The sequence below is a fragment of the Syngnathoides biaculeatus genome, chromosome 17 (genome assembly GCF_019802595.1).
Source record: "Syngnathoides biaculeatus isolate LvHL_M chromosome 17, ASM1980259v1, whole genome shotgun sequence".
Taxonomy (NCBI): domain Eukaryota; kingdom Metazoa; phylum Chordata; class Actinopteri; order Syngnathiformes; family Syngnathidae; genus Syngnathoides; species Syngnathoides biaculeatus.
In genome coordinates, this window is record NC_084656.1 from 2,898,539 (window position 1) to 2,911,387 (window position 12,849).

General features: G+C 41.4%; 1 protein-coding gene and 1 long non-coding RNA gene across 4 annotated transcripts in view; one reads left to right on the plus strand and one right to left on the minus strand.

Moving 5' to 3' along the window:
* slc38a9 (solute carrier family 38 member 9) overlaps window positions 1-12,849 on the plus strand; it is a 51,098-nt gene that overhangs the window by 17,647 nt on the left and 20,602 nt on the right. For all 3 annotated transcript variants that reach the window (XM_061801861.1, XM_061801860.1, XM_061801859.1), the window contains 2 exons: window positions 3,432-3,602; window positions 3,859-3,918. In XM_061801861.1, coding sequence (XP_061657845.1) covers window positions 3,432-3,602; window positions 3,859-3,918 — 231 coding nt within the window. The remainder of the gene's footprint in view (window positions 1-3,431; window positions 3,603-3,858; window positions 3,919-12,849) is intronic.
* LOC133491028 (uncharacterized) lies at window positions 20-2,471 on the minus strand. Its single transcript, XR_009792333.1, has 3 exons — window positions 2,363-2,471; window positions 1,024-1,146; window positions 20-507 (listed from the first exon to the last, which is right to left on the minus strand). It is a non-coding gene; the product is annotated as an uncharacterized LOC133491028 (long non-coding RNA).

The following is a 12,849-nucleotide window of genomic DNA, read 5'->3' on the forward strand; positions in this document are numbered from 1 at the left end:
GTTTCGCTGTAACTCTGACATTGCGTCCTCCTCCATCCAAATTCTTAATCCCGTGTACATATCCTTGTGTGGAATAGTTGACACCTCTCTGTAGAACTATTTTGGAGAAGTCTGACGCATTTGGCAAAAAACATACCCCAATATTATATGGAATACGCGATATAGGACCCGGTTCAAACCTATTATTTTCAGTCGCCATTTTGGAAGATTGTGCGGCATTGCAACTGTAGCTAAGGGGGGCGGAGCTGAAGTTCGCCGGTCAGAAAGGTCCACTGTCAAGATTTCAAGAAGCAGACTTGACGTTCCTTTTTTTCCCCTAGTCTATATGTTCTCCCCCCTCATTTACTAATGTGGCAAAGCAGTGAGCAGCTAGGCTTTCATTGGCGAGATTGCTCCAGCTTGTTCTTCTTGGCCACCATCTGATGGATATTCAGGGCATTGTGTGCAGGCACATCGTCATTGTCATCGTCCACAAGTTGTCTTCCCACAACTCCTGTCTCCTGCGCACTGAACAAAGAAAACTATCATCATATCATCTTGGCAAGAACTCCCTGGTGATGCCTGTGAGGAACAATGTGATTAACATGACTTTGGGCACAGGGAGAATATACTAACTCCACACAGTTGGGGCCAGAATTTGAACCCCGGTCCATAGAACCAGAACTTGGTCTTTGTGCTATTTACCACTAAAGGTTTAAGTGGCATGGGCAATGGATGATTTTATAATGTCTTCAACTAAACATTTGAATTTGAGAAAAGTATTTATAAAGTCCTGACGATCCTTCTTGAGGACAATTTGACACTTTTACAGTAATTTATAAAACTATTGATCAACATTTAATTTTCAGAATGTCCCGATACAATCATGTAATGGAAAATTAGTGTTAATCGTGATTTTTAGTAGGTGGAGGTTTTGTTAAAGATTGTTTTTATCAATTCTCTGTTACAAAGTGGTACTATGTATTGGTACAATTACCACAGTAGTGGTACACATGGTGCAGACAGGGCGGGTCCAATACCCACTCAGTGACAATGTGAATGGTTGTCCATGTCTCAATGTGCTCTGCGACCTATTGACGACCACTTCAGGGTGTAGTCCGTCTTTCGCCCAAAGTCACCTGGGATAGGCTCCAGCTCCCAGAGATCCTGAACAACATATTTGTGGGGTATCCGGTAATAATTCCAGCTCCACAGTGGATCAGAGGAAACAATGTAGACAGTGGCAAGTCATCACTCATATTGAACAATAACATTTATTCAAATAACACAGAGTAACAAAGCCACAAAAACAAGTTTATATAAAGAACAAGTAAACAGAGTACAAAAATCTTTTACCAAAAAATACTCCCTTCCAAAAATATTGGAACAGTAAGGTTAATACCTTAGTTTTTTATTGTATACTGAAGATATTTGGGTTTAAGATCAAAAGATGAATGAGACAGAATTTCAGCTTTTATTTTTTTGTATTTACTATGGATACAGAAAGTTTTTAGACCCCCTTAAATTTTTCAGTACCATAATTTCTCGAGTATAATGCGTCCAGAAGTATAATGCGCACCCCCAAAGTTGACCTAAAAAAAAATCACTAAAACCCCTCTACCAATGTACAATGCGCACTACCAATTTGCTGCTACCCATATGCTCAAAATATTGGGAATTATCTGTATTTATATTTTGTTAGGTTTGTACTTGTATTGTTTTTCAAAAAACTGTGTGTAACGATCATTAATAATAATCATTGTGTACGTGACAGGCTACAGGACACGCTTCTCCTGGTCCCTATAATTGTCAGAACAGAATCCCTCAACCAACTAAAATAAATGCTCATTGATGACATAACATTTTATTAATACTGTTGATAACGCATGTTACAGTGTTAAATAAAATAAAACTATTTCATACTGTTTAACTTAGATTTTTTGCATTAAATATTTGTGCATAGTGCAGTTTATCCTCTACATAACACATCCTTGGCCAAGACTTCAAAAGCAACATCTGGCTCATCTCCAATCTGAAAAATATCCATCAAAGCTACCTTTGGAGTCTTGGTCTAGTTCTTGTGCCCCCTGAATTCATGAACAGTGATCCTATTTTGCTCCCACCGCCATGTCATCCTCTGTGCCATCCATGGCGTTTGTGGGGAACCATTTTTTGAATCCCAAGAGTTTTGGTTCTGCAGCGCAGCCTCTAGCCCATGTGGCTATCAAAACAATGTGAGCTCAAAATATGTTGAAACAAGCGTATTGGGCACATAAAAAAAAAAAAAAAAAACATTTCGATTGTGTGCGCTCTCCCATTTATTTTTAATGTGCCCAAGACGCTCGTATTACGTAGTTTGAGCTCACGTTATTGTAATACCAACCTGAAGCCATTGATGCGAGCTATCGCTGTTTCGGACTGTCGCGCTACTTCCGGGTTAGCGGCAATCATCGGCATGAGAGATGATTCTTTTTTTTTTTTTTTTAAAGCAGCTGCACAAATAGTCATTGTAGTCGACATTTTTTTGTCTTGGTTTATGTTTAAACAAACTCACGGGCAGTTGTTTCTGATCTTTGGTGCAGTAGCAACAAACATGCTGTGCTAACGACCGTAAAATGCAAGCTCCCTGAGGAGGTCATAGAGTTCAGTTTGGGGGCGCACATTACCGTAATAAATATAAATGTGTAACATAAGACATCGAATATCACATTGAAATATATATGCATACCTTTTTTTTTTTACCATTCTATATACCTGTATACAACAATACAATGTAATTGTATTTTTTATTTTTCATCCATACCAAAATATAATGTGCTCTATTAACTTTTTGAAAATATTTTTGGAAAAATTTGTGTATTATTTTCAAGAAATTACAGTATTTGTTTTATTGAAGCCATTTGCTAAATTCAATTTTCATTTTTTTCTCATTATTTTGCACCCCACCTAACCTGAATTTGAACATTTCACAGCTTTATTATAAAAACAAACAAACAAAGCTGAAATACAGTCATACTTATACGAACAATAAATTCAGGTTACCAAAACCCTCCCTGGAAATTTTTTTATCTCTAGTTACGAAGAAAATATGAGCATAAGGAAGCCTTTGTCTGTTGGTGTGAATGTAAAGGGTTTGTCTATTTGTGCCCTGCAATCAACCAGTGATCATTTTGGGGTGTACCCTGCCTCTCGCCCAAAGTCATCTTAGATGTAGTCCACCTCAACTGCAACCTTAGTGAGGATAATCATGACTGAAAGTGGATGCATGGACTTACAGAGCACCACGTGCAGAGAAAAATGCTACCAGGAATATTAATTCACCTGTGGAAATGTATTTTCAATGAATATCAATTTATGGTCCCTTGTATGTCAATTAAAAGCTGTAGGACTTGAACAACTGAGTGTTCGCAACATAAAATATTTGTCACCCTCTGTCCTTTTGATTTGTGCAGCCTATGCGGACACATCCGACTGGGAATTTCCTGATGTCTGTCGGTACTACTTTGGAAAGTTTGGCCAGTGGTCCAGCTTAGTCTTCTCAATGGTGTCTCTAATTGGAGCGATGGTGGTTTATTGGGTCCTCATGTCCAACTTCCTCTACAACACTGGCCAGTTTATCTACAGTAAGAAAAAAATATTTCTATCAAACCAGCAATTAAAACCTGTGCCATCATGTAAGTTTTAAATCACTATTAGAATGTTGTTGCAGGCTACTTTTTTCTCACTATAGAATCTTTGTAAAAACTACTGGACTGAACAGGAGGATAAACTGATGTTGAAATGTGGAGGCACATTTATTGCTTTTTGGTACTTGGAGGGTTTACCTTAGCTGTATTTTCGATTTTGCTTGAACCCAAGTATTCTCTCTCCTGTTTACAGACTATGCTCATCATATTAACACATCAGATTCAGAGTTTGGGACGAATGACACGGACAGAGGTAAGTCATAAATCAAACATTTCTTAAATATAATTTCCAACCAGATTCACAACAAAATTTAGACATCTAGCATTGCATTTCTTACAACCAATATAGCAGTTTATCACCATTTATTGATTTTATTCAGATATTGATTAATATTGGATTTCAAGTGAACGTGGGAGACAAGACCCCATGAAGCACACCTGAGCTCCCATAAAGACAGTATATAATCATTGAGGTGCATGTTTGTTAAAATTAATTATTTTACTGAAAATACAAAATTTTTCCATGTGATAAAACGCATTGTTCATGTGATGTACAGTGGATATAAAACATTTACACCAGATCAACCAATAGTAACACTCGATCGCAATCGACACACTGGGCACCCCTGGTCTCACACTTCTGTTCAAAAATCAGGTTTTTGTGCTATATACAGGTGAGATAAAGACAATTTTAGAACGGTCTTCATCATTGTCACTTACAACCTGGAAGGAAGGAAATAATCGTGGCTGGCTCATCCTTGGGTGCAGTTTCCAGATAGTTGAAGGTGCCACATTCATCTGTTCAAACAATTATATGCAAGTATCACACCGCACAGGAAAGAAATGGACTTTTTATTCCAGACATGAACTTGTTTTCGTTTGAAATGTGCACATCGACCCCAGAATAAAAGCTAAAGACCCTGTGAAGATGCTGGATGAAGCTGGTAAGAAAGTGTCATTATCTACAGTGAAACAAGTCCTCCACCGTCATGGGCCAAAAGGCCACTCTCTCGGAATAAAAACTCTTAAAGAAACATAAAAAGCCAGATTACAGTTTGCAATCAGAAACCAATACGAATATATATCTTATCTTCTGGAGTCATGTCCTGTGATCTGATGAGCAAAAGTGGAGCTGTTTGGCCATAAAGACCAATGTTACATCTGGAGGAAAAATGGGGACGCTTATAGACCTGACAACACCATAACAGCTGCAAAGCATGGAGGTGGCAGCATCATGTTTTGGGGCAGTTTTGCTGCGACAGGAACTGGAGGCCTGCATCAAATGGACGGCATCTTGAAGAAAGAACATTACATGGAGATATTAAGGCAGCATCTCAAGACATCAGCCAGGAAGCTAAAACTTGGCTGCAAATTAATCTCCTAAATGGATAATGACCCAAAGCAAACTGCCAAAATGGTTAAAAAGTGGCTTGAGGATAACAAAGTCAATGTATTGGAGTGGCCATCACAAAGCCCTGATATGAATCCCATCGAAGATTTGTGAGCTCTGAAAAGGCTTGTTCACACAAGGAAACTGACAAACCTAACTCAGTTACACCAGTTCTGTCAAAAGGAATGGGCCAGGATTCCAGGAGAAGTACTCTCAGAAGGTTATGGAAGGTTACCCAAAATATATGACCCAAATCATGTAGTTCAAAGGAAATGCTACTCATCACTAAGGAAATTCATGTAAACTTTTGCCCACCAAGAAAATAATGTAAAATTCTCTAAGAAATTTCTCTTTACTGTAGCATTTAACAAAAATTATTTTGGTGATCCTGACTGTCCTGAAGCAGGAGAGTTTTAGTCCGATTTGACTTCAAACAGTGAGACCAAAAATTACTTTTAAACTTTTTGTACAGTTTGTCTGGCTTCAACTTTAATGTACTCAACTGAATGACCACATATGTGATCACCTGTGTAAATGTACATACAATATGTATTTAAACACATATACAACACACACACACACACACACACACACACACACACTTTAAACCCACATTATCAGAACCACCTGTAAATGAATACCGTATTTTCGGGACCACGAGGCGCATTGTATTAAAAGTTGCAGTCTCAGATGCAGCTGCAATTTCAGTATTTCACACATAAATAAGGCATACTGTATTATTGGGCACAGGCATGGTGCCGCTCATGAGACAGTGAGGCACAACTGTACCTTTATTTATGAAAGTAGAAACATTGAAACCAAAAGCAGAAACCAAGCTTAGACTTTTTTCCCCCCACTACAACAGTTGCAAGCAAATTACCAGTCAACATGCAAGCCTCCCCCACAGTGTCACACCAAACCAAAATCATTACACCACACCAAACAGAACAGCACAACCAGCAAACAACAAAAGAACCAAAACAATGAGCAAAGAAATAATTGACACAAAACATGCACTTCAAACGCTATTTACATTTTGTTTAGCGCCGCAAAGCATATACCGTATTGCTATATAGCGACACTAGCTAAAAACATATGGTAGCATGCACGGACACTATTTCAAAAGGCACCAGGAGCAAAACTGAATTCGGTTGTACTTTATTGAAGTATTTAACAATGTTCGTATTCACGTTATTTTTTTTATTAATTTTCCTCCACAAATCTGTCAAAGTCCTTATCTTCTGTATCCAAAATGAATAGCTGGGCAAGTTCTCCATCAAACACGCCAGGTTCGCTTTAGTCCAGACATGTCAAACATACGGCCCGCAGGCTGGACCCGGCCCGTTAGATGATTTCATCTGGCCCGGCATAAATTCAAAGTATATTTATGAAAAAAAAAAGGAATTCTCCACCTCATTTCGCTTAAAAGTTGTGATTTTTTTTTTTTTTTTTTTAATAAATACAAAACAAATGCGCTCAAGTCTGACACTGACACTGACACTTCACAGGAAATAAACATTCGCAAAGTGATGTGTTCAAGTAAAAATAAACCGTCAATTTTGCTTCACCATTCACTACTACTCAAGTTATTAGTCAACACAACCTTCCCAAAATGGCACTGTCAAAAAAAAGAAAAGTGGACACGGAGTGCAGAGTTTTCCAGGAAAAATGGACTGAGAAGTATTTTTTCACAGAAGTAAATGCAAAACCTGTGTGCTTAGTATGTAATCAGCAAGTTGCAGTGTTCGGTGCCAGACTACATTGCAGGGTCGTAACAGAGTTGTCACTCAATATTATGACAGCATAAGTGCATTCAAGATGAATTTGTCACTGCGGCAGTCGCAGCTATCCAACGGTGACACCGCACCATTTCTCTTGTCTCACAGCTATGGGTACGAAGGCACCGAACCGTCCCAATAATCCATCCATCCATTTTCTTTGCTGCTTATCCTCACAAGGGTCACGGGGACTGCTGGAGCCTATCCCAGCTGTCAACCGGCAGGAGGGGGGGGTACACCCCGAACTGGTTGCCAGCCAATTGCAGGGCACATAGAGACAAACAGCCGCACTTATAATCACACCTAGGGGCAATTAAGAGTGTCCAATTAATGTTACATGTTTTTGGGATGTGGGAGGAAACCGGAGTGCCCGGAGAAAACCCACGCAGGCACGGGGAGAACATGCAAACTCCACACAGAGGGGGGTGGGATCGAACCCGGGTCCTCAGAACTGTGATACCAACACTTTACCAACTGGGTCACCACCCCACCCGTCCTGATAATGATTTGGATAAATATAAAGACAACATAACAGTTTTGGACCAAGAGTTTAAATAGAGGTTTCAGGTATTCAGTGAACTTGAGAACACATTTGGCTTTTTACATTGAAGCCTTCTGATATGCCGGCTGACATTCAACTCGAGCTTATTGACTTGCAATGCGATTCCGTGATGAAGGATAAATTTGGGTCCGTGGGATTGGATAAGTTTTATCAATATCGCTTCCCAGGTTACCCCAAATTAACAGCAATGGCTGCAAAGGTTCTATTCATGTTTGGGACTACTTTTCGTTGTGAACAATAATAAAACAAAGTAAAATGTGCTGCAAATCAGGATTGGATACCTAATATTGAGGTACTTGTCTTCTTCTTCTTCTTTTCCTTTCGGCTTGTCCCGTTAGGGGTCGCCACAGCGTGTCATCTTTTGCCATCTTAGCCTATCTCCTGCATCTTCCTCTCTAACCCCAACTGCCCTCATGTCTTCCCTCACCACATCTATAAACCTTCTCTTTGGTCTTCCTCTCGTTCTTTTGCCTGGGAGCTCCATCCTCAGCATCCTTCTACCAATATACTCACTCTCTCGCCTCTGAACATGTCCAAACCATCGAAGTCTGCTCTCTCGAATCCTGTCTCCAAAACATCCAGCTTTGGCTGTCCCTCTAATGAGCTCATTTCTAATCCTATCCAACCTGGTCACTCCGAGCGAGAACCTCAACATCTTCATTTCTGCCACCTCCAGTTCAGCTTCCTGTTGTTTCTTCAGTGCCACCGTCTCTAATCCGTACATCATGGCCGGCCTCACCACTGTTTTGTAAACTTTGCCCTTCATCCTAGCAGACACTCTTCTGTCACATAACACACCAGACACCTTTCGCCAGCTGTTCCAACCTGCTTGGACCCGTTTCTTCACTTCCTGACCACACTCTCCATTGCTCTGTATTGTTGACCCCAAGTATTTGAAGTCGTCCACCCTCGCTATCTCTTCTCCCTGTAGCCTCACTCTTCCCCCTCTACTTTTCTCATTCACGCACATATATTCTGTTTTACTTCGGCTAATCTTCATTCCTCTCCTTTCCAGTGCATGTCTCCATCTTTCTTATTGTTCCTCTGCATGCTCCCTGCTTTCACTGCATATCACAATATCATCTGCGAACATCATGGTCCAAGGGGATTCCAGTCTAACCTCATCTGTCAGCCTATCCATTACCACTGCAAACAGGAAGGGGCTCAGAGCTGATCCCTGATGCAGTCCCACCTCTACCTTAAATTCCTCTGTCACACCTAAGGCACACCTCACCATTGTTTTGCTGCCATCATACATGTCCTGTACTATTTTAACATACTTCTCTGCCACACCAGACTTACACATGCAGTACCACAGTTCCTCTCTTGGTACTCTGTCATAGGCTTTCTCTAGATCCACAAAGACACAATGTAGCTCCTTCTGACCTTCTCTGTACTTTTCCACGAGCATCCTCAAGGCAAATAATGCATCTGTGGTACTCTTTCTAGGCATGAAACCATACTGTTGCTCGCAGATACTTACTTCTGTCCTGAGTCTAGCCTCCACTACTCTTTCCCATAACTTCATTGTGTGGCTCATCAACTTTATTCCTCTATAGTTCCCACAGCTCTGAACATCCCCTTTGTTCTTAAAAATGGGAACTAGAACACTTTTCCTCCATTCTTCAGGCATCTTTTCACCCGCTAGTATTCTGTTGAATAAGTTGGTCAAAAACTCCACAGCCATCTCTCCAAATTGCTTCCATACCTCTACCGGTATGTCATCAGGACCAACTGCCTTTCCATTTTTCATCCTTTGTAGTGCCTTTCTGACTTCCCCCTGAGTAATCATTTCCACTTCCTGGTCCTTCACTCTTGCCTCTTCAACTCTTCCTTCTCTCTCATTTTCTTCATTCATCAACTTCTCAAAGTATTCTTTCCATCTATTTAGCACACTACCGGCACCAGTCAACACATTTCCATCTCTATCCTTAATCACCCTAACCTTCTGCACATCCTTCCCATCTCTATCCCTCTGTCTGGCCAACCTGTAGAGATCCTTTTCTCCTTCTTTCGTGTCCAACCTGGTGTACATGACTTCATATGCCTCTTGTTTAGCCTTTGCCACCTCTACCTTTGCCCTACGTCGCATCTCGATGTATTCTTTACGGCTCTCCTCAGTCCTCTCAGTATCCCACTTCTTCTTCGCTAATCTCTTTCCTTGTATGACTCCCTGTATTATGGGGTTCCACCACCAAGTCTCCTTCTCCCCTTTCCTACCAGATGACACACCAAGTACTCTCCTGCCTGTCTCTCTGATCACCTTGGCTGTCGTCGTCCAGTCTTCCGGGAGCTTCGGTTGTCCATCGAGAGCCTGTTTCACCTCTTTCCGGAAGGCCGCACAACATTCTTCCTTTCTCAGCTTCCACCACATGGTTCTCTGCTCTACCTTTGTCTTCTTAATCTTCCTACCCACCACCAGAATCATCCTACATACTACCATCCTATGCTGTCGAGCTACACTCTCCCCTACCACTACTTTACAGTCAGTAACCTCCTTCAGATTACATCGTCTGCACAAAATATAATCTACCTGCGTGGTTCTACCTCCGTTCTTGTAGGTCACTAGGTCATGTTCCTCCCTCTTCTGGAAATAAGTTATCACTACAGCCATCTCCATCCTTTTTGCAAAGTCCACCACCATCTGTCCCTCGAAGTTCCTTTCCTGGATGCTGTACTTACCCATCACTTCTTCATCGCCCCTGTTTCCTTTACCAATATGTCCATTACAATCTGCACCAATCACAACTCTCTCGCTGTCTGGGATGCTCAGAACTACTTCATCTAGTTCCTTCCAGAATTTCTCTTTCAACTCGAGGTCACATCCTACCTGCTCAATTTAAAATTTTAGTCTCATCACTCGATCTGATACTCTTTCCACCTCCAAGACATTCTTAGCCAGCTTTTCCTTTAAAATAACCCCTACTCCATTTCTCTTCCCATCTACTCCGTGGTAGAATAATTTAAACCCTGCTCCCAAACTTCTAGCCTTACTACCTTTCCACCTGCTCTCTTGGATGCACAGAATATCAACCTTTCTCCTAATCATCATGTCAACCAACTCCTGAGCTTTTCCTGTCATAGTCCCAACATTCAAAGTCCCTACACTCAGTTGTAGGCTCTGTGCATTCCTCTTTTTCTTCTGATGCTGGATCCGGTTTCCTCCTCTTCTTTGTCTTCGACCCACAGTAGCTGAATTTCCACCGACGCCCTGCAGGTTAGCAGTGCCGGGGGCGGGCGTTGTTAACCCGGGCCACGACCGATCCGGTATGGGATTCTTTAGATGAATGCTCATATTTGTTTGGCACAGTTTTTACGCTGGATGCCCTTCCTGACGCAACCCTCTGCATTTATCCGGGCTTGGGACCGGCCTACAGATTGCACTGGTTTGTGCCCCCATAAGGCTGCATTATTTACTTTTTTATTTTTATTTATTTATTTATTTATTTATTTTATTATTTTTATTTGCATTATGTACTTGTGAAGGCAAAAAATGCCAAGTTTCAGGAGCCACCACCTACAAGTAGACAACAGGAGTGCAGTGAGAGAGGGAAAAAAAGTGTGCTGACAAATTTGTTTGCACTCATGAATACAGATCATTATAAAATAAGATTAATCTGGTTTCAATTAATACGGACAATTAGACAATATTGTGCAGTATATTCTCAGCTTCAGTCGGCTCAGCCTAGCATTTTGATCTGATGTAGTCTAATCTTATTACTAAAAAACAAAGATAAATATTTGGAGTTGACATTCTTTTACTGATCTGGCCCACCTGGGAACAGAAAGTCTGGCTCCAGCCCCTGAGTCAAACTGAGTTTGACATGCCTGCTCTCGTCATTGTCAGTCAAGTCTCGGTGCCCTGCGGCTCCTCAGATATGATGCCAGCTTTTCAAACAACAATGGAAGCAGACACGTTTGCTCAAGCATCCACAATCCATTCACAAATTGTGGCGTAACTCGCTCGGCGCTGCCCCTCAGTCTTAACAAAGCTGTGTTCGCCATTTTTCATCCATCGCTCCCACGCCACTCGCAACTTCACTTTGTACACGTTTCCATTTATGTCCAGTGGTTGAAGTTGGGCCACCAAGCCTCCCAGAATAATAGCAATCTCTGAGTTCATTTGTTGCTCTTGTTTTTTCATGGCGGTTGTTTGTTCGTTGTTCTTTAATCATTAATCCATTGCTCGAGTCCAACTCGGGCCACCTCACCTTCTTTCTGCGGGCAACTCATCTTTGTCTTCTAGACTTGGCAAAGCTCGTTTTCCTGCTACTTCCACTTCAGCACCGTGGATTCGTTGATTTTGAATTCTCTCACTGTTGCTTGATTCCCATGTTCTGCCGCAAAACTGATAGTTGGTCCCATTTTTGGTGGTCCTCAGCCAAAACGTTGTTTTGCACAAAAAAATAACGGGGGGGGGGGGTAGCTTGAGCGTCCTCTCCCATACCCACACTTCGCCCTGTAAAGTCCAGATGCTGTCCTCTCACACGTCCGCTTATCTTCTATATAAGTAGCGTGTTGGCAGGAAATGCTCCCATTCAGTTACCGATTTTGGAAGTTGGTTCACATGTAAGGCGCTCCACATTATAAGGCGCCCTGTCCATTTTGGAGAAAATTTAAGACTTAAAAGTCCGTCTTATAATTGTGAAAATACGGTACATATTTTATCGCCCGACTATGATACGCGGAAAGTGACAGTTCACCGCCACAAAACAGCTGTTTCCACATTAATGCCAACAAGTGGAATTGAGAAATAAATAATAATTCCAAAACACCCAGGAAAAGAAGTCTATGCGGATGGAAGTCTCATTCAAGAAAGGTGGGAACGCGAATAGTTGTTCCAATGTAAAAGACCGGTATGTCTTGGTCTTACGAAGTTGTATCAGTTATTAGAGTACAATCTGCGTCGGCATTTTGACACTAAACACTGAGCTACAGTGCCTCTGCATAGCTTGTGCATAGCCTGCCGCCCAACACGTTAAAAAAAGTTGCTGCGCAGGGAAAGCTGTGGTGAACTTACCTCTCATGATTGGCGTGTTTTAGTCACATGCTGTAATAACTTATTCACAGTTCCTCCAAGTACTACTTACACAACTGTTATCTCCATCGATAGCATTATTAAATGTATCATCTGGTCTATTTGGTCCATTTGTTCAAGCAAATACTCTTCCATGGTGGCCATTGTTGTTGTTTAATTCCTTTTTAGTTATGGAAAGAAAGTAAAACAACTACCGGAAATTACCAAAATGTGCTGATGAAACGCTGAGTCGTTTTAGTCAATACCAGCCATATCGACACCCCTAACTTGTATAAGAACTGTGGCACATTTTCAAAACTGCGTGCATGGTGTGCACTGGAGTACAAAGGCAAACTATGTGCAGTCGAGATGCAGTGACTGCAGCAAGGTCGCCGCACACACAAGTATAAAGAGGTATGAAGAGGCCTTGAAGCTTC